Raw genomic sequence first — 27,093 nt, 5'->3', positions numbered from 1 at the left:
TCGATCTCTGGGTTGAGAAGATTCCCCTGGAGAAGGGAATGGCAACCCACTCTAGTATTCTTGCCTGGAGAATCCTTTTGACAGAAGAGCCTGGCAGGCTTATAGTCCATAGGGTCACAAAGAGTTGGACACAACTGAAGCGACTAAGCCTGCACAAAGCTTTGAAAGTGTTTGTGTGCATGCTCAGTTTCTTAGTCCTATGTGACTCTTTGCAGTCCTGTTAACTGTCGCCCACCCGGCCAGATTGGACCCAGGTGGATCCATTAAGAAGCTTTTGCAGAGGTCCTGGTAAGAGAGGGTGGTGGCCTGGAGAAGATGGTGGCAGAGGAGCTGAGAACAGAGGGTGGACTCATGTCGAAGGAGCAGGACTTGGTGGTAAATAGTCAGGGTTGAGGAGATGAAGGGAAGCTGAACACAGACCCTGTTTCTCTGGCTTGCTCACTGGGTTGGAAACAGTTTGGGGCAGGGGTGTTTCCTGGTCCACCTCCCCCATCCACTCCAGTGAAGTGTTCATGAGAGAACAACTTTGTTAGTTTCTTGAAGTTTTTCTTTCTTTTTATTTTTAAGACAAATATATCTTTTTATTTCTGTTAAACTGGATGTACAGTTATTGTTACTAGGCAACCAACTTTAAACATGTATATAACTACAATTTAATTTCATGTTAGCAAGACACAGATGTTGAAAAGATAACTTTGGGTATCTAATCACAGTAATAAGTAATTTATAGGGAATTCCCTGGTGGGCCATTGTTTAGGACTCCATGCTTTTTACTTCTGAGAGCATGGGTTTGATCCCTGGTCAGGGAACTAAGTTCCTACAAACTGTGTGGTGTGGCCAAATAATAATAATAATTTCTACATTTTTCTTTTTTTTTTACTTTCTTACAGGGGTCATGGGCTTCCCTTGTGGCTCAGCTGGTAAAGAATCTGACTGCAGTGCGGGAAATCTGGGTTCGATCCCTGGGTTGGAAAGATCCCCTTGAGAAGGAAAAGGCTGACCACTCCAGTATTCTGGCCTGGAGAATTCCGTGGACTCTCCATGGGGTCACTAAGAGTTGAACACAACTAAGTGACTTCTATTTTCATGCAGGGGTCATATTCTTTAAAGCCCTAGAGGCTAATTTTGCTTTGACCTTCGCTAGTATAGAAGTGACTCTTGATTTGTTTCCTTTCATTAAGGAAGCAAATTTTGTTTTTTTAAGTTGCCCAAGAGGGAGAAGTTATATTACACCGCTACCAGTTAGTGCACTAAGTGAACAGCAAACTGATCCTTTCCTCATTATTTCCTGGGAAATTAATATGGCAAAACATGTCAGAAAAGCACATGGCGTGTGCTCAGTCATGTCCGATTCTTTGTGACCTCATGGACTGCCACCTGCCAGACTTCTCTGTTCATGGGATTTCCCAGGCAAGAATACTGAAGTGGGTTGCCATTTCTTGCTCCAGGGCCTGGTGTAGGATAGGCAACTCGAATTCCTTTTCGTGTTTAGTTTTATTTCAAAGTGCTAACTTTGTAAACTGATGACTGTGGGTTCTGAGCGGGGTGAAAACTCAGTGGGAATGAATATCACTGCTTTTAAAACAGTGGTTAAGCTTTGGTGATTATTAACTTTTTTCAGCTAACGTGAATGAAATTTTCTGCTGACAAGTAACACTAGTCACTGGGCTCTCTGCAGTTCAGACTCCAGTGCTTCATCACTGAGTGAGTTTATCATCACAGAACTGGTGACAGCTTCCACTTCCAGTCCTCATCAGAGGACTGGTGATGACTTCTGCTTTTCCCCTCCCCTGTCCAGTTCTGGGTGGTAAACACATATAGAGACTGAATGCCAAGCTAGGTTTTAGGGAGATCAAGATAAGTGAGCAAGAGGCAGCCAAGGGAGTGCAACCCTTCTCAAAGATTTTGGTCTCAGGTCTCCTTTATACTCTTAGAAAATATTGAGGCTCCCAATGATTTTTTGTTTAGGTGGTTTATATCCATCAATATTTTACCATATTAGTTTGGTAAGAGTACCTGGAGAAGAGAAATGCTACCCACTCCAGTATTCTGGCCTGGAGAAATCAACGGACTGTATAGTTCATGGGGTCACAAAGAGTCAGACATAACTGAGCGACTTTCACTTCACTTCATAGAAGTGAAAACTGAGAAATTTAGAAAAGTGTTTATTAATTCTTTAAAAAACTAATAAAAGCCATTATATGTCAGTAGCAGAAAATGAAGAGGAACTGAAGAGCCTCTTGTTAACGGTGGTAGGAGGAGACTGAAAAAGCTGGCTTAAAACTCAGCATTCAGAACACTAAGATCATGGCATCCGGTCCCATTGCTTCATGGCAAATAAAAGGGGAAAAAATGGAAGCAGTGACAGATTTTATTTTCTGGGGTTGCAAAATCACTGCGGACAGTGATTGCAGCCATGAAAGTAAAAGGAAAGGTTGTTTTCCTTGGAAGGAAACTTTGACAAACTTAGATAGCATGTTAAAAAGCAGAGATATCACTTGCCAACAAAGGTTTGTATGGTCAAAGCTATGTTTTTTTCCAGTAGTCATGTACTGATCTGAGAGTTGGATCATAAAGAAGGCCGAGTGCTGAAGAACTGATGCTTTCAAATTGTTGGCTGAAGAATTGAGAGTCCCTTGGACAGCAGGGAGATAAACCAGTTGATCCTAAAGGAAATCAACGCTGAATTCACTGGAATGACTGATGCTGAAGTTGAAGCTCCAGTACTTTGGCCACCTGATTGGAAGAACTGACTCATTGGAAGAGACCCTGATGCTGGGAAAGACTGAAGGCAAAAGAAGAGGGCAGCAGAGATTGAGATCGTTTGATAGCGTTACCAACTCAATGGACATGAATTTGAGCAAACTCCAGGAGATGGTGAAGGACAGGGAAGCCTGGCATGCTGCAGTCCATGGAGTCATAAAGAATTGGGCATGACTTGGTGACTGAATAAACAACAACAGTGTTGGTATCAATAACATGTTTTTAATGAAAATAACTGACTTCGTACTTTTACATTCCAGTCCCTTATGATGAAAAGGACATCTTTTTTTGTTGTTAGTTCTAGAAGATCTTGTCGGTCATCATAAAACCATTCAACTTCAGCTTTTTCGGCATTAGCGATTGGGTCATAGACTTGAATTACGGTGATATTGAATGGTTTGCCTGGAAATGAACAGACATCATTCTGTCATTTTTGAGATTACACCCAAGTACTGCATTTTGGACTCTTGCTGACTATGAGGGTTGCTCCATTTCTTCTAAGAGATTCTTGCCCACAGAAGTAGGTATAATGGTCATCTGAATTAAATTCTCCTAATCCAGTCCATTTTCGTTCACTGATTCCTATAATGTCAATGTTCACTCTTTCCATCTCCTGTTTGACCACTTCCAATTTACCTTGATTCATGGACCTAACATTCCAGGTTCCTATACAATATTGTTCTTTATAGCATCGGACCTTACTTCCATCACCAGTCACATCCACAACTGGGCATTGTTTTTGCTATGGCTCTGTCTCTTCATTCTTTCTGGAGTTATTTCTCCACTCTGTAGCATATTGGGTACCAACTGACCTGGGGAGTTCATCTTTCAGTGTCATATCTTTTTGCCTTTTCATACTGTTCCTGGCGTTCTCAAGGCAAGAATACTGAAGTGGTTTTCCATTCCCTTCTCCAGTGGACCATGTTTTGTCAGAACTCTCCACCATGACCTGTCCATTTTGGGTGGCCCTACATGGCATGGCTCATTGAGTTTCATTGAGTTAGACAAGGCTATGGTCCACGTGATCAGTTTGGTTAGTTTTCTGTGATTGTTGTTTTATTCATATATGGCTCAGATCATGAACTCCCTATTGAAAAATTCAGACTTAAATTGAAGAAAGTAGGGAAAACCACTAGACCATTCGGGTATGCCTAAATCAAATCACTTATGATTATACAGTGGAAGTGACAGATAGATTCAAGGGATTAGATCTGTTTAGAGTGCCTGAAGAACTATGGACAGAGGTTCGTGACATTGTACAGGAAGCAATGATCAAGACCATCCCCAAGAAAAACAAATGCAAAAAGGCAAAATGGTCATCTGAGGAGGCCTTACAAATAGCTAAGAAGAGAAGCTAAAGGCGAAAGAGAAAAGGATAGATACATCCATCTGAATGTAGAGTTCCAAAGAATGCAAGGAGGGATAGGAAAGCCTTCCTCAGTGATCAATGCAAAGAAATAAAGGAAAACAATAGAATGGGAAAGACAAGAGATCTCTTCAAGAAAATTAGAGATACCAAGGGAATATTTCATGCAAAGATGGTCACAATAAAGGACAGAAATGGTATGGACCTAACAGAAGCAGAAGATATTAAGAAAAAATGGCAAGAATACACAGAAGAACTGTACAAAAGAGATCTTAATGACCCAGATAACCACGATGGTGTGATCACATACATCCTGGAGTGCAAAGTCAAGTGGGCCTTAGGAAGCATCACTACAAACAAAGCTACTGGAGGTGATGGAATTCCAACTGAGCGGTTTCAAGTTCTGAAAGATGATGCTGTTAAAGTGCTGCACTCAATATGCCAGCAAATTTGGAAAACTCAGCAGTGGCCTCAGGATTGGATAAGGTTGGTTTTCATTCCAATACCAAAGAAAGGCAATGCCAAAGAATGTTCACACTACCACATAATTGCACTTACTTTACATGGTATCAAAGTTACATTGTAAATTACATGCTCAAAATTCTCCAAGCTTATCTTTAACAGTGCATGAACTGAGAACTTCCAGATGTTCAAGCTGGATTTAGAAAAGGCACAGAGGAATCAGAGATCAAGTTGCCAACATCCATTGGATCATCAAAGAAGCAAGAGAGTTCCAGAAAAGCATCTGCTTCTGCTTTATTGACTACACCAAAGCCTTTGACAGTGTGGTTCACAACAAATTATGGAAAATTCTTCAGGAGGTGGGAATACCAGACCACCTTACCTGCCTCCTGAGAAATCTGTAGGCAGGTCAAGAAGCAACAGTTAAAACTGGACATGGAACAACAGACTGGTTCCAAATTGGGAAAGGAGTATGTCAAGGCTGTATATTGTCACCCTGTTTATTTAACTTGTATGCAGAGTACATCATGAGAAATGCTGGGCTGGATGAAGCACAAGCAGAAATCAAGATTGCTGGGAGAAATATCAATAACCTCAGATATGCAGTTGACACTGTCCTTATGGCAGAAAACGAAGAACTAAAGAGCCTCTTGATGAAGGTGAAAGAGGAAAAGTGAAAAAGTTGGCTTAAAACTCATCATACAAAAACTAAGATCATAGCATCCAGTCCAATCACTTCATGGCACATAGATGGGGAAATAGTAGAAACAGACTTTATTTTCTTGGGCACCCAAATCACTGCAGACAGTGACTGCAGCCATGAAATTAAAAGACAGATGTTCCTTGGAAGAAAAGCTATGACAAACCTTGACAGTGTATTAAAAAGCAGAGGCATTACTTTGCCAACAAAGGTCTGCCTAGTCAAAGCTATGGTTTTTCCAGTAGTCACGATGGATGTGAGAGTTGGACCATAAAGAAAGCTGAGTGCGGAAGAATTGATGCTTTTGAACTGTGGTGTTGGAGAAGACTCTTGAGAGTCCCTTGGACAGCAAGGAGATCCAACCAGTCCATCCTAATGGAAATCAGTCCTGAATATTCTTTGGAAGGACATGCTGAAGCTCCAATACTTCGGCTACCTGATGCAAAGAACTGACTCAGTGGAGAAGAAGCATGAGATGGTTGGATGGCATCACTGACCCGATGAACATGAGTTTAAGCAAACTCCAAGAGTTGGTGAAGGACAGGGAAGCCTGGCGTGCAACAGTCCATGGGGTCACAGAGAGTCAGAGACGACTGAGCGGCTGAACTGAACTGTACGAAAATCACTACATTTTCCAGAACAAATTCAGTGAGTGACATTGTTTTTACTTTCGCAATTCTTTTAAATGTCTAATTTAATGGAAGACAGCTGGAATCTCGTTAACTTTTTTATTTAATTTGCTGCAGCATCACTTGTCATGTAGCCTCTGGAAAACTCCACTTGACAAGGGAGAATGAGAGTGAAAAAGGCGAATGTCTTAATGTTTGACTTCACAGACCCTCTGAAAGTGTTTTCGAGACCCTTAGATATGGCCATCTTTAGTGATAAGAGCACAGACAAAAGCTAGATTTTAGTGAGTTCAAATTCCAGCTCTGCCACTGACCCGTTAGGCAAGACATCTAACCTGTCTGTGCCTCAGTTTGCTCATATACAAAATGTATATAGGTACCTGCTTCAGCGGGTTATGATGAGGATTAAACAGTAAGGTGTAAAGTACTTAGAACATTACTAGAAGCATCAGTTTTTATTTAAATAAATAAGCCCTGTTAGTAATTCTTTCCATCAAGAAATTTAATCTAGTTAAGGAGATAGTTGAAAAACCAAACAACTTCAGGATTTTGTATAAATTCCTTGATAGATATAGGGGCTTCTCAACTTTGGGGCCAAGAGTCAGTCCTGTTGTCTGAAGAACAGAAGGTGCAGATTTCCACCAATGTTAGAATGAATGATATATTATTAATTCAGACAGTGTCCATCCCTATTAACGTTTGCTGTAATTTAACTTTTTTATCTTCCTTATTCATAATGGAAAGAGTGTGAGCAGCCTAATTGGTTTGCTTCTCTAATGCCCACTTAGAGTCAGAAACTTTTTCATAATTGTTACATATGCCCACTGCCTGGGAGGGCAGGTGCTCAGAGTTCATTGCCTGGTTATGAATTAATGACAGTCAACATGTGGGAGAACCATTTCTGTGATCCACTGGGCTTCTGTGGTACATATTTGTAATCACTTGATAACTCTGGGATATAATTGTAAGGAAGAAATTATAGATAATATTTCTGTTGAAAGTTAAACCTAATCATTTTGTTCTTAAAAATGAGAGTAAAATCCCTTAATGTAACTTTTGTCATTTTCTCATTGTTTTAGGAAATTATATTGGATATGTATTTTATTTTTAAACTTTAAACTTTTTATTTTGCATTGGGATATAGCCAATTAACAATGTTGTGGTAGTTTCAGATGAACAGCTAAGGGATTCAGCCAGACATAGTGTATATTTGTTTTAAATTCTGCCTATTTAAAATTGCCAAGTCTGTGGACTTTATTACCATAACAAGGAGCTTTAATGTGTTGAAAAGTATAGTATGCTTATTGTAAATTCACAGTGTCACTCAAGAAGATTTGATAAACAGGTGGTAAAGTGATTAAGATGCAATTTTTAAAAAGTTAGTTGGTAACTTATAAAAATACTGCTATACAGAGTTATCGTTTGTCTCAAATGAGTCCTTTTTCTCAAGACATGTTTAGTTTTTAATGCTCAGGTATGGTTATTAATAGCATAAATATTGTTATTCTCATGCAGAGTTGTGTTTCTGCTGTTTTTCACAGAATGCTTTTTCCCCCTCATTGTAGATCCGACGGAGGCGCCTTGCACGACTTGCTGGTGGACAGACCTCCCAGCCTACCACCCCTCTCACTTCTCCCCAGCGAGAGAACCCCCCCGGGCCTCCTATAGCAGCGTCAGCTCCAGGCCCCTCCCAGAGCCTTGGTCTCAACGTCCACAACATGACCCCCGCTACCTCCCCCATTGGTGCATCAGGTAAGCCTCTCCTTCATACCTGGGAGCTTTCTGTTACAGTTGTGACATTTCCATGGCAGGATAAAATGAACAGCAACTTTTTAAAATCCTGCAAGCAGTGGTTTCAAGATTAAGGTCATTACAGTGTGTTTTGTTAATGTCTGTTCATTTGATATTTTGATAGTGATGTGTTGAAGCTGACTGTTTTGTATAACTTTCATGCTTTTTTTCAGACAAGGCTAGGTCTTTGATGGCAAGGAGCTTAAGACTAAATTTGGTTCTGCAGATTTTATGACTTTGGTTGATGCTTTTTTTTTTTTAAGATATTCTGCAAATGCAAGATTGAAATAATGGTCAAATAATGCCTCTGATATGGATTTTATTGTCTTCATTCTATATTGTCATAGAAACTTTTCTGTGAATTTTCAGCATATGTAAAGTTCACCTGGGGAATTCCCTGATAGTCCAATGGTTAGGACTCTGTGCTCTCACTGCTGGGGGCCTGGGTTCAATACCTGGCCAGGGAACTAAGATCCCATAAACTTTGCAGTATGGCCAAAAAGAAAATAAAATGGAATAAAAGTTTGAACTCTTTAACTACAGAAGTATTAATATAAATGAGCCATAGTAAGTTCACCTGATATGATGTCTTATAACTGTCTCATTGATAGTTTAACTGTTGTAGAAGTTAATTTCTTTATAATTAATGAACTCATGGTTGATATCCATGGTTGTCTTTGTTGGGAAATCTATGTTTTAAGATATCTGTCTTCGCTAAGTGAACTTTTCTATCAAATGTAATAATTAGTGACTTTATAATTATTATAATAGTTAAGATTCTAAGTAGGAAAAAGCAGGTACTAAGAGACCTGCATTGATCATCATGTCATCTAATAATATAATATCTGATTGTCAGCTCTGCTCTTGTTTAATGCACTGTCACCTCAGAACTATCCATCTTCATGATCTAGGATAACTTATTGATTAAAAGTTATCTGCAGAGTTTCTGTTACTATATCTCTCGTAAGGCATCATTGTAAGCCTCTCCTCAGGCAAATATAAATGGTTCTATGTAAATCTGCTAATTATTAAATAATAGAGGCTCAGGCCAAAACGTGTTAGTAATAAACGATGCCTGTGTCTGAAATGTTTCCTGGTTACACTGCTTGGAGAAGCTGTGGTGATCTACTAGGAGAAAGTTTCAGGATTCCAATCGTGTTTTCTCCTTTTTCTGCCTTTTCCTATGGTGCCACCAGCAGCACTGCTTGTCTCACCATGATCGGACCCCACCTGGGATGCTGGAAAGTGTCCAGGGAAGAGCTCGTGGGATGGGGAGGGACTTAAAAACTTCACTGCATCAGCAAAGTGTCCTGGGGACTTGGAGTCCTGCCTGCTGTCAGCAGGCTCCTGCTGCTCCTCGCTGCAGCGGGTCGTCTCTTTGGGACCTCCAGGATTAATCTTGGCATGCCCTTTATGCGCACTCATGTCAGCCAGCCCGTCTCCCCCTCATGCCTCATCTCCCAGTCTCTAATCCTTATATGGTTTGTCACATGAACCTTTCCTTCCCCACTTCCCCAGATTCTGAAAGCCCTGTGCCCAGTCACCAGCAAAATCATGCTCTGTCAGCGTCCCTTCCACTTAGTGCTCTCACTGGGTCTGACCTCTTTCTCCTTTGCTTTCTCATTTCTTCTTCTGGACCATTCTTCCTCCACCCTGAAAACCCATTGGTTTGAATCTTGTGTCACCTGACAGTATTCTCCATTCCCCTCCCTTGTTGAGGCTTAGATTCCAAAACCCGCTCACCCACAGGACTCGTTATGTCCACTATTTATCTGTCCAGCACTGTTTCTGTCTTAATTTGTGATAATTTCAGTAGCCGTGTGGATGATCCTTCAGAACTCCGGCCTCTCTGTTTCTTGAGCTCCTCCCCATCAGCGACCTTTCCTTCCCTCTGACTCCAGCCACTCACTGCCATGGTCAGACTCTAGATGTTTCAGTCTCAGTGACTTTCTGACCACCACCTTCGGGTTTTTGGCTCACCCCTCTGTGCCCAAATCCTTAGTGTTCCCTCGGGGCTACAGTTCATTGACCCATCACCTTTTTACTTTCTTCATGTTTCTCCCTCCTCATGTCCTTACTTCGCTACTCACCCTGTGGAAATTTCATGGTCAGTCACTACTGTCACTCCTTCTCTGGCCTCTCTCTTCACTCTGTCTTCCTCCCTTGAAGTATGATCCTCGTCTTAAGTCCCAGTGCCCTCCTGTTCTTGGTCTCTTGCTGTGAAATAAGCCTAGAGAAAAACCATACTAGCAGTCTCATTTCAGAGCCATCATCACAAACTCAAGTGGACCCTTAATACTAGTGGGTAATTGTACTATATTTCCTTGTTCACTCTCCCACAATCTGTTTCAGTCTATTTCATATCTTCTCTAATCTGTAACACCTCTTCTCCATGTGGCCCACCTTCCAGTTTTATGGAGAGAACAGATGCAGGCAGAAGGGAACCTACCTCCTTCAACTTCGATCTGGCCTCCACTGCCAACCAGTATGTGCGGCCAGTTCTTGTCATAGTTGAACTGTCCCTGCCCTTGCTGCCGTCTGTACCCTGGATCCCATGTCCTCTCACTGCCCAGAGCCATTGCTACAGCAGTTCCTGTCTTCTCTCCTGTTTCATCTAGTTCTCCATCTCAAGCGGAAACCTTTTATTTTTGTTTAAACAGCCACTGTACATGCTGTTCCTTCTCCCATCATGGGAGTAAATAAAGAAGAACTCTCTTGATTTCATATCCCCTGCTGACTTCCACCCCGCTTCTCTGCACCCCTTCACAACAGAACTTCTAGAATGAGTTGCCTATCCTTAGTCTCCTCTTTCTGTCCTTGCACCTTGCTGAGTCGAGTCCCATCAGGTGCGGCCTCCTGTGGTCAGCTCTGAGTCACTGGTCTGATCTGTCAGCTCCATTCCACGTGGCTTTGGCCTTCTCCTTGAAACACTCTCTCTTCAGTTTCAGAGCATTACGCTCCTGATTTTCATCCTGTCTCCACCTGTTCCTTCTTAGTTCGTTGTATCTGTCTTTTTCATTTCCCAAGCTTCTAAAGGTCAGGGTTCAAGGGCTCAATATTTAACCTCTTCTCCTCTCCATCTCTATGCTTATTCTCTTACTAATTTTATCCAGTTTCCTGGGTTTGATTAGTATTTCTAATCTGACAAAGTTGGTACCTCCAACTCAGGCCTGTTCTTTGAACTTCAGTCTGAAGTTCGTCTGATACATGTCTCACAGTTAATACGTTCAAAATCAAGTTCGTGATATTTCCTTTCATCTTATTTTTTCCTAGAACCCTATTTCAGCAAATGATAACTCATTTTTTTTTCTAGTTGCTTAAGCTTAAAATGGGCATCCCTGGTGGCTCAGATGGTAAAAAATCAACCTGCAGTGGAGGAGATCTGGGTTCAACCCCTGACTAGGGAAGATCCCCTGGAGAAGGGAATGGTAACCCACTCCAGTATTCTTGTCTGGAGAATTCCATAGTGGAATTCTGGTGGGCTATATAGTCTGTGGGGTTGCAAAGAGTTGGACATGAATGAGTGACTAACACTTCACTCTTCTTCAAGCTTAAAACATTCTCTCTACTTTTTACCTCATATTCTAGGTTGAGGGTCAGCAAATTCTTTCTTTAAAGGGCCAGTTGGTAAATATTTTTGGCTCTGCAGGCTGTGCAGTCTCTGTCACAAACTTTCTTCTCTGCCCCCAGCACAAAACAGCCACAGACTTTGTGTCAACTGATGAGCATTGCTGTGTTTCAATAAAACTTTATTTACAAAAATAAGTAAGTGTGACCTGTGGACTGAGGCTTGCTGACCTCTGTCCTAGGTCCATCAGCAAAATTTAGAAGCAGACTCATTTCTCACCACCTCATCTATCTCATCACCTCTCCTGCTACTGCCCAGGTTCAAGGTACTTGCATATCTTGCCTGGACTCCTAGAGTGGGCTCTAGACATGTCTCTCCGTGCCTGCCCCGGTTTCACCTCAGTCTGTTGTCCATGCAGAGCCAGACTGGCTTCCACTGAAGCCTGAGTACAGCACTGCAAAGCATTATTCTTTTCAGCAAGGAGGATAGTTATTGTCACAACAGTAACCGACAGACTCGAGCAACTCTGAGTGGTTCATTCTTGGCAGGTGCGCCTCTGTGCTGTTAAGTCACCATTGTGTTTCTCCTGTAATCATCATTATTCATAATCACAAACAGGTAGATATCATTAGCCATACTCTTGGCAGATTGGATAAACAAATTTTCAGGAAATGAAGTGAAAGTCACTCAGTTATGTCCGACTCTTTGCAACCCCATGGACTATACAGTTCATGGATTTCTCTAGGACAGAATGCTGGAGTGGGTAACATTTCCCGTCTCCAGGGGATCTTCTCAACCCAGGGATCGAACCCAGGTCTCCTGCATTAAAGGCAGATTCTTTACTTGCTGAGCCACAAGGAAAGCCCAGATTTTCAGAAACTTACGAAATAGGTTTAAGTGAAACAGAAAATAAACCCCTCCTAAGACAGGTCACATCATCTTCTGTTGGCTTCTGGCCTCAATCGAAATAAAAGTCAGAGTGCTTACCTCGACCTGGGGCTGCATGAGGTCCTGCCCTGAACCTGCCCTCCTCTCTCCTTGCCCTTCTTCCTCCTTCAGCTACATCTGTGCTGGCTTCCCCTCTGTTCCTGGGACATTCCAGACATGGTTCCTGTTGGTGTTTGTCTTTTGTGCGTCTGTGTGTGTTAGTTGCTCAATCCTGTCTAACTCTTTGAGACCCCGTGAGCTGTAACCCGCCAGACTCCTCTGTCCATGGGATTCTCCAGGCAAGAATACTAGAGTGTGTTGCCATTCCCTTCTCCAGATCTTCCCAACCCAGGGACTGAACCCAGGTCTCCTGCATTGCATGTGGATTCTTGACTGACTGAGCCACCAGGAAAACCATGGTACCTGTTGGGGGCTTTTATGTTTGCTGTTTCTTTGCCTAGAATGCTCATACCCTAAAATCCATACAGCATTTTCCTTCCACTCTTCATATGTTTACCCAAGTGTCACTTTTTCAAAAAGGCCACCTTGTCTACACTTGATCTTAGCCAAAATGCTGAGAAGCAATGACCACCTTGTCTAAATGTTCAACCTGCATCTGACATAGATACTTTTTCCTCAAGCTCTTGTTGCCCGCCACCCTAGCATGTATATTACTTGTTGTTGTTGTTCTTCAGTCGTGTCCGACTCTTTGCGGTTCCCATGGACTGCAGCACGCCAGGTTTTCCTGCCCTTTACTCTCTCTGGAGTTTGCTCAGATTCACGTCCATCGAGTCGGTGATACCATCCAACCATCTCATCCTCTGTCGTCCCCTTCTCCTACTGCCTTCAATCTTTCCCAGCATCAGGGTCTTTTCTAATGAGTCGGCTCTTTACATCAGATGGCCAAAGTATTGGAGCTTCAGCTTCAGCATCAGTCCCTCCAACGTATATTCAGGATTGATTTCCTTTAGGATTGACTGGTTGGATCTCCTTGCAGTCCAAGGGACTCTCAAGAGTCTTCTTCAGCACCACAGTTCAAAAGCATCAGTTCTTCGGTGCTCAGCTTTATGGTCCATCTCTCACATCCGTACTTGACTACTGGAAAAACCATTGCTTTGACTAGGCGAACCTTTGTCAGTAAAGTAATGTCTCTGCTTCTTAATATGCTATCTAGGTTTGTCATAGCTTTTCTTCCAAGGAGCAAGCGTCTTTTAATTTAATGGCTGCAGTCACCATCTGCAATAATTTTGGAGTCCTGGGAAACAGAATCCATCACTGTTTCCATTACTTGTAGTGTATCCTGTTTTCTCTGCTTTCTTCCCTAGTGTGTGAGCTCTGTGGGGGCAGGGACTTGTGTGCATTTTATTCATGAAAACAGTGTGAGTAGTTTCCATGAGGATGATGATGGCTTGCGCTTGCCCTCTGTGGTCCTGGATGGCAAATGGAGTGCCAGTTGGTAGCTTTATTATCCACTGAGCATGAAGGGAAGACTTCTGTTCCAGAATGAAGTGCTTCTTAAAGAGACAAATACTGGGTTGGCTGCCACCCGTGGTAAGAGGTTCTGATCCGGTAGTGACCAGGCAGTTATTCTTCAGTCTTCTTATTGCTTAACCCTTGGACTGCAAGGAGATCCAACCAGTCAGTCCTAAAGGACATAAACCCTGAATATTCACTGGGAGGACTGTGCCAAAGCTCCAGTACTTTGTCCTCCTGATGCAAAGAGCCAACTCATTGGAAAAGACCCTGATGCTGGGAAAGATTGAAGGGGGTGTCAGAGGATGAGATGGTTGGATAAACTCAATGGACATGAGTTTGAGCAAACTCCAGGAGATAGTGAAGGACCGGGAAGCCTGGCATGCTACAGTCCATGGGTTTCCAGAGTCAGACGCGACTAAGTGACTGAACAACAATTTCTTAATCCAGGTGCTTTCAGTACAAGTGACAGAAGCGAGGGTTCGGAAGTTGGATGTGAGTCCTGTGGTTGCATCTCCCATCTGGCCCCAACTTCTGCAGTGCCACCTACCTGTGTATTACTTTCCTGAGGTCACCATAGCAAAGTATCCAACATTTGATGACTTAAAACAATAGAAATTGTCCTCTCACAGTTCTGGAGACTAGAAGTCTGATGTCAAGGTGTCGGCAGGGCTGTGCTCCCTCTGAGGCTAGAAGGAAGAATCCTTGCCCCTTCTCGCTTCAGTTGGTTGCTGGCACTCCTTGTTGTTTCTTGGCTTGTGGCAGCATCACTCCAGTCTCTGCCTCAGTCTTCTCATGCCTGTGCCTCTATGTGACTGTGTTCAAGGTTCCCTCTTGTTTTGGGGGTGACTTGTAGTAGCTTCCCAGGTGACACTAGTGGTAAAGAACCTGCCTGCCATTGCAGTAGACCTAAGAGATTTGGTCAGAAAGATCCCCTGGAGAAAGGAATGGCAATCCCCTCCAGTATTCTTGCCTGGAGAATCCCATGGACAGGGGAACCTGGCGGGCTACAGTCCATGGGGTTGCAAAGAGTTAGACATGACTGAAGTGACTTAGCACACAATGTAATGTTGCTTCTGCCTGTCTTAAAGCTTTATAAACATGGTGAATGTTTTTCTTACACATGATAGCTGTTTTTTTGGTCATCATCATTGATAATGTTGCATTTACATTTCAGCTTATCTAGTGTTTACTTAGGGCTGTTGCGGGTCAAACACGGTGCTTGGTCATGGAAGCGCAGAGATGAGAGAGGCTCATTTTCTTTCCTGGAAGCGCTTACAGTCCAGCAGTGGAAAAAATGTTCTTTAGTTTTCTTTTAAAAATCTGTGCTTGTTAAATCACTGGGGCGAGAGACTGGTTTTCTTGGTTCCTTCCCCCATCTTGAGATTGTTCTATGATTACCTAGTCTTCAGAAATTCTTAACCCTCTGGGATGGCTTTTCTTTTATCGTCTTGTTTTGGAATTACGCTTATCTCCCCTCTGTTCCCTCTGTTGTTTACCCGTTGGACATCTTGAACATGTCCAATAAAGCCTTACCCTCACTGGCTGTCATGACCTCTCCCAAGCTGTGGTCGTTCTTGCTCAAGAGTTCCCCTGTGAATTCTTTATCAAACAAGTTCCATCTTGACAGAATTATTAGGTCTGGTGAAGCAAGTTCTCTCGTTGCCTTTTTTGTCCCTAGTCCTGTGTTTCTTAACTGTCATCATTCCATTTCCCTTTGGTAAACTGGGGATAGCCTTCTCAAAAAATACTTTCAAATGCATGTATCATAAAACATGAAGGATTACAAAGAAGACCAGTTATATTCAAATATAGTTATCATAATAGTTTTAAAGATTGTGATACCCATACTTTATGTGTTCCTCAGTGAAGCACTTCAAATAAAATATCTGGAAGCTAGTCAGAGAGCTACTCTCATTTTGACCCCCCCAGTTCTGTCTCCCTGTGTGTGTGGTTAAGATCTTCTGCTCTGGGAGTGGAAATGAGCAGCCAGGGCCTGTTAGGAGCAACCAAGAAGCCAAATGATACGTTTGGCCTCCCGGCTGGTTCCGAGGTCTGGGTTAGAGACAGAATCACTTTCCTCTAACTGCTGGTCTTTAATATGCTTAGTAATAACTTAACCCACATTCTTTTTTAGCCTTATTCTTGCAAATGGCCTTTGTCATGCTTCCACTTGTGCATATGAACACATGTTTAATGCTTTCTACCTGCAGGCACTGTCTTAGGAGCCAGGGCTGCAGAGATGGGCAAGTCTCAGTTAAAGCATGCTGAAGGGCTCAGTGTCTAGTGGGAGGAAGTGGGCTTGTGAAGGGTCCTCCACGACAGGGAGGCCCACAGTCACTGCCTCAGGCTCATGACTGTGGTGTTTGATTTGTAATTATGATTATTAGGTAATATTGGGTTGAAAAACCCAAATGAACTTTTTGACCAACCCAATATGATATATTTTATGTTTATTTTTAGTTATTCCAATTTTTTAATAAAATTATTTTTTAGATTTATTGAAAAGTTGCACACATAGAACAGAGAGTCCCCTTATGTCCTTCACCCTTTTTCCCCTAATGTTAATATCTAGTACACTTATCAAAACTAACATTATCCTTCAGTTCAGTTCAGTTCAGTCACTCAGTCGTATCTGACTCTGTGACCCCATGAATCGCAGCATGCCAGGCCTCCCTGTCCATCACCAACTCCCGGAGGTTACTCAAACTCATGCCCATCGAGTCGGTGATGCCATCCAACCATCTCATCCTCTGTCATCCCCTTCTCCTCCTGCCCCCAATCCCTCCCAGCTTCAGGGTCTTTTCCAATGAGTCAGCTCTTCGCATGAGGTGGCCAAAGTATTGGAGTTTCAGCTTCAACATCAGTCCTACCAATGAACATCTAGGACTTACCTCCTTTAGGATGGACTGGTTGGATCTTCTTGCAGTCCAAGGGACTCTTGAGTCTTATCCAACACCACAGTTCAAAAGTATCAATTCTTCAGCGCTCAGCTTTCTTCACAGTCCAACTCTCACATCCATACATGACCACTGGAAAAACCATAGCCTTGCAGATGGGCCTTTGTTGGCAGTTAATGTCTCTGCTTTTTAATATTCTATCTAGGTTGGTCATAACTTCCAAGAGGTAAGCGTCTTTTGTTTTCATGGCTGCAATCACCATCTGCAGTGATTTTGGAGCCCAAAAAAACAAAGTCTGACACTGTTTCCACTGTCTCCCCATCTATTTCCCATGAGGTGATGGGACCAGATGCCATGATCTTAGTTTTCTGAATGTTAAGCTTTAAGCCAACTTTTTCACTCTCCTCTTTCACTTTCATCAAGACTGTCCTTAGTATTTTATTATCAACTGAACAACTAAACATAAATGTCCTTAGTCTCATTTACTCTGTGACAGTTTTTCAGCCTTTTTGTGTTTTTCATGATTTTAACAGTGGTGAAGAGTACTTTGTAGAATTTTCCTTACTTTGGCTTTATCTTGGTGTTTTTCTCATGATTAGACTGGGGTTTGGGTATAGGAGGAGGACTGTCCTACAGGTGAAGTTTCTCATCACCCATCTCTGGTGATGTTGATCTTCATTCACCTCCCCGTTAAACTGGGGTTCACAAGGTCTCTCCACTGTAAAGGGAAGATTTTTCCTTTTCCAAACTCATTTCTTTGGAATTGAATTCCTAAGTTTAGCCCAATTCCTAAGTTTTACATCCTGGAGGGACAAGTATGTACGTATATTTTAAATTCTTCTATAAGGGACATTTGTCCAATTATTTATTTAATCCTTATTTACATCAGCATGCTAAGTTGCTTCAGTTGTGTCCGACTCTTTGCAATCCCATGGACTGTAGTGTGCCAGGCTCCTCTGTCCATGAGAGTTCCCAGGTAAGAATACTGGAGTGGGCTGCCAGGCCCTCCTCCAAGGGATCTTCCTGATCCAGGGATCAAACCCACATCTTGTGTCTCCTGTGTTGGCAGGTGGGTTCCTTACTATTTGCATTACCTGAGAAGCCCACATCAGCATGAATTCATGTATACTTACTTTATTCTTTTGAGCTATAATTCATATTGCTATATCATTTATTTCTGCAATTTTTAAAAAATACAAGTTGTTCCCATTTTGGCCATTGGGAACTCTTTCATGTTGACTTCTTTGTCGACATGCTTATCCTTTTAGTTTTTTGAGTACTGTCTTTCTGGCATTTGTAAAACGCTCCAGGCTCATCTTATATTTTCTCTGCCCCAGCCATAGAATCAGCCATTTCTTCTCAGAGCAGTCATGGTCTTTTGATTCCAGATGTATGATTCTCTGCATGATTAGTTCTGTGGAATATTCAAAACAAATCATAAATGTCATATTTAGAAACAGTTATAAATATCATATTTAGAACCAGTCATAAATATGAAGATCAAAGCAATTTTCCAATTTGAGTTGTTGGTTTTCTTGTCCCAAGACTTTAGATATTACTGTTTTACTTTACAGGTTTGAAATTCCATTTCGTTGTGTTTATTCACAAGAGCAAACTTGTTTCACCAGGAAATTAGCTGATGATCAGATATATCATTCTGCTTTATGGACTAGAATATGTTCATTTTAATTCATGTGGAGGGGTGATGTTCGTATTGGCCAAATAAGATAGAACTATACTTTCTCTGTTTCATGAATGCTAACCACTTAGCTAAGTTCATTGTCAAGGTCTGTGTAAAATGCTTTAGAATTTGATTAGCAGTGGAATGAATGATTCCTTTTATAACATTAATGTCTTTTCAAGTTTTCTTTTTTGATTTTAGAAGGTATACAACATATATAACTTTGGTTTACAGTAGCTGTGGTGGAAGAACTGTTCAGCAGTTTGGGGTAAAGCAAACTGCAGCATTTTCTGTGGGGTGAGAAGACCTGAGTTTTAATCTTTGTTCTGTTTCTGACTTGCTGAAGTTCCTAAGGGAAGTCATAGACTTGGTGGATCTCAGTATTCTTATCTGTAAAAGAGGATTGGGTGAAAGCCTTAAAGTCACCTCAGCCCGCTTCCCTTCCTTTTTAACAGCTCGATTGAGGATTTAAGGCTCATTTTGGTGACTCAGTGCTTTCTTTTTCAATTAAAAAAAATGTTTTTAATTGGAGGATAATTTTTCTACGATAATTGTGTTGGTTTCTGCTGTGCAACAACGGGAGTCAGTCCTAGGTGTGTGTGTATGTCCCCTCCCCCTTGAATCTTCCTCGCACCCTTCACCTTCCACCCCACCCCTCTCGGTTGTTACAGAGTGCTGGGCCGGGCTCCCTGTGGTGTATAGCAGCTCCTCACTAGCTGTTTTACACATGGTAGTTTTATGTCAGTGCTACTCTCTCAGTTCGTCCCACTGTCTCCCTTCCCCGCTGTATCCACAAGTCTGTTCTTTATGTCTGCATCTCTATTCCTGCCCTGCAAACAGCTTCATGAGTACCATTTTTCTAGATTCCATACATATGCATTAATATACGATATTTGTGTTTCTCTTTCTGACTTAGGTCACTCTGTATAATAGCCTCTCGGTTCATGTACTTCAGTTCAGCTGACTCACATTTGTTCCTTTTTAAGGCTGAGTGTGCCTCTTTTTATACTAGGGTTGAGCAAGCTTGTGCATTTGCGTGTGAGTGTGTGTATCTAAAATCCTGGAACAGATCTAGTGTTACAGCCTGAAAGTAGTTATCTGGTCTAGTGTATACCTGAAAGGGAATGTCACTCAGGAAATGCTACAATATTAGGAGGAAACTCTTACAGAAATAAAATCCTTTTTATTTACTTTTTTGTAGAAACAAATTCATACTTTACTTTTAACAAGTTTTCATCATTCATAAAAATGGGGAAAGCTGCCATCTTCAAAGGCTGTAGTTCATATTTTATTAAGTACACGTGGTTTCCTTCATTCTGTTACACACACTTTCACTTTTTAAAGATTTGTTTTTGAGTTGACATGTAGAAATTTTACTCATCTTACTAAGAAAGAATCAGAGAAGTTTATGTCTGTATTTTAGCTCTTTAGTGTCTGGCTTTATGGAGATGAAGACTGGGGGTGGGGTGGGGAATCTGCCTTCCTTGAAAAGGGCTCCCTGACAGCCATCCCTCAAGTTAGAAGGAGAAAAGGCTGAAGGTAACAAAAGACTTGCATGATTTGAAGACAAAGTAGTATTTTATGCTATTGTTTTGATTTTAATTACAGTATTTGATTTGTATTGCTTCTAAATGAAGTCAGAGAGCTTTCTTTTTAGTATTTATTTGTTTGTTTGTTTGTTTGTTTTTGGTTGCACTGAGTCTTTGTTGCTGTCTGGGGGCTTCGTCTAATTGTGGTGAGCAGGAGCTCCTGTTTGTTGTGATGTTTGGGCTTCTCGTTACATTAACTTCTCTTGCTGTGGAGAACGGGCTGTAGGGCCTTCGGGTTTCAGTAACTTGAAGCACACGGACTTATTTGCCCCACGGCATGTGCAGTCTTCCAGGACCAGGGATCAAAACCATGTCTCCTGCGTTGACAGGTGAATTCTTAACCACTCGACCACCAGGGAAGTCTGAGACTTTCAGTTTCTTAAGTTTAAGAAAACAGTAGGGTTCCTCCTAGATTCTAGATGGCATGTAGAGATTGGGGAGCATTGGCAAACATAAATTCTGGGGCAGATTTGCCCTATTTGATACTTATGAATGTCATGTGAAAGGTTCAGGAAAAAAATATCAGATGATATTCTTGTTGTCTTATAAAAATAGTGCAAATAGATTATCTTATGCCATATGGTACTTATAGTATATCACAGTACTCATAGTACACTGGATTACAAGTACAGTATTTTAAACAACTTACGGTAATTATCAGTTTAGTTTTAGAACTGGTTTTTATAGAGATTTAAAGGCTGCTAAATTGATATCCCATAAAAATTGTTGAACTTTATTATTTTATTAAAAAGTTGTCAGACCTTTGAGTGTGGTAGGTAAAATGATATTCTCTTAAGGGCATTGTTGATGCTCTGTTATTTGCTCCTTCAGTAAAGATCTGTTGGGAATTTATTTTGGATTGTTGTTGTTCAGTCACTCAGTAGTGTCTGACTCTTTGCCACTCCATGGACTATAGCATGCCAGGCTTCACTGTCTTTCACTGTCTCCCAGAGTTTGCTCAGACTCATGTCCATTGAATCAGTGATGCTTACACTTGAATTAATTATTTAAAGTTTTGCAATCTTCTCTAAGCTTATTTCAGAATTCTCACTACATTAGATGATTTTGATGTTTTACTGAAACCTATTTATGAATAGTTAGTTCTAGAAGGTCTTGTAGATCTTCATAGAACTGTTCAGCTTCTTCAGCGTTACTGGTCAGGCCATATATTTCTTGATGAAAGTGAAAGACGAGAGTGAAAAAGTTGTCTTAAAGCTCAACTTTGAGAAAACTAAGATCATGACATCCGGTCCCATCACTTCATGGCAAATAGATGGGGAAACAGTGGAAATAGTGACTGACTATTTTGCTGGGCTCCAAAAATCACTGCAGATGGTGATTGCAGTCATGAAATTAAAAGATGCTTACTCCTTAGAAGGAAAGTTGTGACCAACCTAGACAGCATATTAAAAAGCAGAGACATTATTTTGTCAACAAAAGTCCGTCTAGTTAAGGCTATGGTTTTTCCAGCAGTCATGTGTGGATGTGAGAGTTGGACTATAAAGAAAGCTGAACACTGAAGAATTGATGCTTTTGAACTGTGGTGTTGGAGAAAACTCTTGAGAGTCCCTTGGGCTGCAAGAAGATCCAACCAGTCCATCCTAAAGGAGATAAGTCCTGGGTGTTCATTGGTAGGACTGATGTTGAAGCTGAAACTCCAGTACTTTGGCCCCCTGATGTGAAGAACTGACTCATTTGAAAAGACCCTGTTGCTGGGAAAGATTGAGGGCAGGAGGAGAAGGGGACGACAGAGAATGAGATGGTTGGATGGCATCACTGTCTCAATGGACATGGGCTTGGGTGGACTCCGGGAGTTGGTGATGGACAGGGAGGCCTGGCGTGCTGCAGTTCATGCGGTTGCATAGAGTCGGATACGACTGAGCCACTGAACTGAACTTATGAATGGTAAAGATTTTGTTTCTCTTTCCCTTTTGAGTCCTGAAAAAGTTTTAATAAACAAATAACATGTTAAAACCCTGCTATCCGAAATGGGTAAAGTCTTCAAAGAAGAGAGATATGAAAGAGTTATCAAGTGGCTTTTCTTGGGATGCTGGGAGGGTTAACATTTTAATCCACTTGATAGTTGTTTTAGCTATAAGTGATAACTCAAGTTGTTCTGTTTTTTAAAACGAACCATTTTCTTTTCAGCAACATAGTATGCATTGCCTGAAAATGCCTGGGTAAGCTTTTTTTTTGTAGCAAGATTAAACTCATGAGAGTTAAAGTAAATTTTTTTTTAAGTAAATTTTTAAAATTCTGTGAAAAACCTGGTTTTGAAGATTTTGATAGAAGCACTGTGTCCCTGTGTGCCTGGCTATGGTTCACTGCACTCTAGGCTCTATGAGGTCAGGGATGGCAGGATGTTTGTTTTTCCCAAGCTATTGCAAGATGTTTAGTCAATAAATGGGTTGATCTGTATTTAAGGACATGGCTTAGATGGATCTATTTGTACATTTTCAATATCTTATTATGAAAATATGAAGTGCCCAGCAAAGTAGAAGGAACTTGGCAGTGAATGCTTATACAGTAAGTCCCCTACACACAAGCCTTCAAGTTGGGGACTTGCAAAGAGCCAAACATGAGTTTGCATGTCAGTCACGTAAGTTGGTTAGCATGTCCGGTGTACATTGTCACGGGCGAGCATCCTCCACAAATGGTTGTGCTTTTGTGTACTTTACTGTACAGTACGGTATGGAGCACAGCAGTACTGTATCTTTATTTAAGCCCAGGATGTCTAGAAGCAAGCGTAAAAAGCAGCAGTGATGTAGCTGGTACTTGAAAAGTACCTAGTGTACTTTTCAAGGTACTGTTAAGATTAAAAATGTTTTATTTCTTGTGTTTGTTTTTTATGTATTCTTTGTGTGAAAACTATTACAAATCTACTACAGTACAGTACTGTATGGCCCGTTATGTTAGGCTAACTTTGTTGAACTTAAAAACAAACTGGGCTTAATGAGCGCACTCTGGGAACAGAGCGTGTTCATATGTAGGGGACTTAATATATACCTATCACCTTTATTCTACCATTTACCATTTTACTCTGCTTTACCACTCATCCCTCCCATCTGTCTGTCTCCCCATCCATTTATTAACATATCTTATTTTTGGTCCATTTCAAGGATATTTCTGGACTGTCATGGAAGCTCATTTGTACTCAGGACCCATCATCTGAATTAATGAAAGAGAAGGTGATGAGGAGTCAGTGTTAGGTATCAGATGTAGCTCTGTTGTTACTGACCTCATATGATATTTATTGATAAACTGGTTTCTCACTGATGTTGCTATGATTTTAATGTCACTTGGACCTTCAGTGCAGTCTTCTCAGTGGACAGCTTTCATGATGGTATGAATGCCGATTGTGTGTGTTTACTGTTGCCATTACAAATAGCTTTGATGTTCTCTCACGTGAGACTTCCTCTTTTATGTCTCTTTTGGTTAGGAGTAGCCCATCGAAGCCAGAGCAGTGAGGGGGTCAGTTCTCTCAGCAGCTCGCCCTCCAATAGCCTTGAAACGCAGTCCCAGTCTCTCTCACGTTCCCAGAGCATGGATATCGATGGAGTCTCTTGTGAGAAAAGGTAAAGTAAGCCAGTTTGCCAGTTTTCCAATAGGCTGCTTTACGGATAGAAAGGGAAAGATCCATTCACTTTAGTGTCTAGTCCAGTAGTCTCATATGCCAGCCCAGAGGTCCATGCCAGCCCTCAGCTTGATCAGAGCTCAGTTTATTAAATTGAAAGGTCTTTGTATTATTCTGAAATGTTCTTTATACCTTTTTAAATTTTGGGTGCTGAAATGTCTTTTATGAAATATTGGTACAGGTGGTAAAAAAAAAAAAATTTTTAACGTCTTTATTTTGTAAATACAAAGTTGGCAAACATAGGTCAGCCCCTAAAAATTTCTTCAAAGATTTACTACTTGGTGAAATTTTTTTTTTTAACTTGGTAAAAAAAAAAAATTTTTTTTTAACAGTTTGAAAGGGTGTAGGCAGGTAAGCAGATGTTCTAGGAGCTCCATGAGGATCAGGGTGCCCTGGAGTAGAGCCATCCTGTGTTGCACATCTGTGCAGGTATGCTGTGAGTAGATAACAGAGTGGCTGAGGGCTTGGACAGCCAGACCCCCATGCTGTGGCTCCTCTGCCCTCACGCAGCCCCTCTGTTTCTGTTAATGGGGCAGACAGATAGCATTTTCTGGGTGTGTTAGAATACTGGGGTGTTGTGTACTTTGAGTTGGGGTGAGGAGCCAGATCAGAGATCACCCACTTTAGGCAAAAATTCAGAAAGGACTACACTGCCAGGAAAAAGATCAAGTAGAAAAAAATCAACCACATAGAGGAAAAACAATTGTGTTCTTACTACCTTTGCTCTGAGTGGATGATTTTTTTTTTTTTTTTGAGTGGATGAATTTTTTAAAACTCAAGTCAACTCTGCAATTTCATGGCCAGTGGGTAATTTTCATGTGGGTTTAGCACCTAAATTTACACTTAACTGTTGTAGTCTGAAAAACCTCAGGCTAAGAACTGTCATATACAGTGGACTTTTTCATGTCTTTAAGCATCTAGCAGAAACAAACATAAATCATCCAAGCATTCAGAGAATTTCCTTAGAAAAATTTCCAAGAAATATGAACTCATGGTCAAAAATTAAAGCACACTCAGCGACTCTCTCTCTCGAGTCTGCCCGTGTGTCTTTCTCTTCCTAATAAACACTACTTGTTTCACTTTAAAGAAAAAAAAAGCATACTAGAAAAAAGCCGCCATGTGTAAGAGTCTGTAGAATCAGTAACAATAGAATTATTCACCTAGACTCATTGGGGTTTTGGAAATGTCAAATACAGAACGTAAAATTTGTATGTTTAACTAAATTTTTAAAAGTATTGAAGATGTGAATAAGAGGCAAGCAACTATAAAAACAACCAAGCACATTTGAAAAAGAACCGAATAGAATTTCTAAAAATGAAAAGATAGTAAAACACAGTGGGTTAAGATAACTAAAGAGAAAATTAACAAATGGAATGATAGAGCTGAAGAGCTTACCTAGAGTGTACCACAAAGAGAAAGAGAGATGAAAAATATGAAGGATGTTTAGAAATACAGAGGACAAGAAGACGCAGATTTAATATTTATCTAATAGAAGTATCAGAAGGAGAGGGTAGGCACACTGGGAGATTTCTCACCTCTCTCCTTGTTTCATCATTTTTTCCTCTGCTGATTTGAAAGCCATTATCAAAATGATAAATGGCTGAAGATTTGTCTAGAGTTGATAAATATAGGAATCTTCAGGTTCAGGAAGCCCTGTAATTTATGAGCAAGGTAAATAAAAGGAAATTTGTATCTAGACATTTTATAGTTAACTTGCAGGAAACCAAAGACAAAGACATTTAAAGCAGCCAAGAGAAACAAGAGATTATCTACAAAAGGACAGTAGTTAGATATCTCAGTGATGGAGGGCAGAGGACTATGGAATCAGTGTTAAGTGCTGAGAGAAAGTAACTGTCAGCTGGAAACTGTGTGTATTTGTGGAACTATCTTTTAAGAGAAGGGGAGAAATAAAGATATTTATAGATTTAAAAAACAAATGTGAACAACTGATGGTCTGCCACAAGAAGACCCCAGATTTTAACAGATGCATTTAAGAAGGAAAATGTATGTAGCTGATTCACTTTGCTATACAGTAGAAACTAACACAGCATTGTAAAGCAACTGTACTCTGATAGAAATTAATTTTTAAAAAAGCTACAAGGATATATTGTACAGTGTGGGGAATACAGCAAATACTCTATAATAACTCTAAATGTAGTATAACCTTTAAAATTTGGAAATCACTACATGGTACACCTGTAATTTACATAATACTATGTATCAACTAGACTTCATGAAGAAAAATAAACCACTTTTTTCTCAAAAAAAAAAAAAAAGAAGGAAAATGAACTCAAGGCTAATGTCTGAGATGCAGGGAGGAAAGATGAGTTAAGAAAAATAATAAATATGTGCTAAATCTGAACACTGATGGTTTAAGACAGTAATAACAGTGTATGAAATAATAGAGAGAGAAAGTAAATAATCCGATCTTACATACTAGCAACAGAACAGCAATAGCAGATAAAGCCGGAAGGGGAGTGACTGTCTACTTGGGAGAGGGGATAGTGGCAAGCTCTTAGACTTTGAGTTAAGAATACTTCATAAAATTTCAAGAATAACCACTGAAGGAATAGAAAGAGTGTATTTTCAAACCAGTAAAGGGTTTGAAACAAGGTTTCAACATGTTTCAACATGAAACAAGGTTGGAGAGGGGAGGGAATTTAAGTCAATTCAAAGAAAAGGACGAAAGAAACACAAATTTTTAAAAAGAGGCAAACAGCACAAAATAAGATGGTTATAAAAGAAATGAAAATGTCAATCACCGTAAGTCACAGTGAAAAGTCATAGGTTAGATTAAAAACAAAATAGAACTCAGCTTTCTTTTTGTTTACTGAAGGAATACCTGAAACACTAGGTTAGAGAAAGCATGAAACTGAACGAAAGGGAAAAATACACTAGGCAAATACTAGACAAAATAAAATAGGGATAAAGGTATTAATAAATTAGACCTTAAGTTACAAAGTATTACTAGAAGTAAGCACTGTATAATGATGAATGTTTAGTTCACCAGCAGGATATAACAGTTTTCAAAATATTTATATGCACTTAGTAATATAATAACATATAATAAAGCAAATCTTGATAGAACTAGAGGAAATTGACACATACCTAATATAATGGGAGATTTTTAACATGTCTCTTTCAGCCATCAATAGAGCAAAGAGAATAAACAGCAGTAAGCACGTGGTCAAATTAAACAACACAGCTAACAAGCTTGATCTAATGAAGGATACCGGGCTTTGCAGTCTACCACTGGAGCATACACATTCTTTTCTGATACCCATCAACCAGAAGGGTTCAGGAGTCAGAATCATATTGATAATGTTTTCTGACATTACATTAGATAATTCATGTAGGGTTAAAAAAAAATCATGAATCTGGAAATTTAAAAAAAAATAGCATACTTCTAAATACAGGTCAAAGAAGAAATCATGATGGAAATCTGAACTGAACAATAACAAATATTATATACCATCATGTGTGTGTCACAGTTAATGGGGTCCTTGGAAGAGAATATAAAACTCTCTCTATATATATTATACTAAAGAAGAAAAAAGTATATAAGCAAATACTTGGAATTAAACCCCATTTCTTGGAATGTGTTTCCCTT

General features: G+C 40.5%; 1 protein-coding gene across 2 annotated transcripts in view; it reads left to right on the top strand.

Annotated features, from left to right (window-relative positions):
* The window catches only part of UBE4B (ubiquitination factor E4B), a 123,427-nt gene that overhangs the window by 31,473 nt on the left and 64,861 nt on the right, over window positions 1–27,093 (top strand). For both annotated transcript variants that reach the window (XM_065935792.1, XM_065935790.1), the window contains exons 2-3: window positions 7,486–7,672; window positions 23,289–23,424. In XM_065935792.1, coding sequence (XP_065791864.1) covers window positions 7,486–7,672; window positions 23,289–23,424 — 323 coding nt within the window. The remainder of the gene's footprint in view (window positions 1–7,485; window positions 7,673–23,288; window positions 23,425–27,093) is intronic.

Source organism: Muntiacus reevesi, chromosome 5 (assembly GCF_963930625.1).
Source record: "Muntiacus reevesi chromosome 5, mMunRee1.1, whole genome shotgun sequence".
Lineage (NCBI taxonomy): Eukaryota > Metazoa > Chordata > Mammalia > Artiodactyla > Cervidae > Muntiacus > Muntiacus reevesi.
This window is presented reverse-complemented; position numbering and strand designations above follow the sequence as displayed.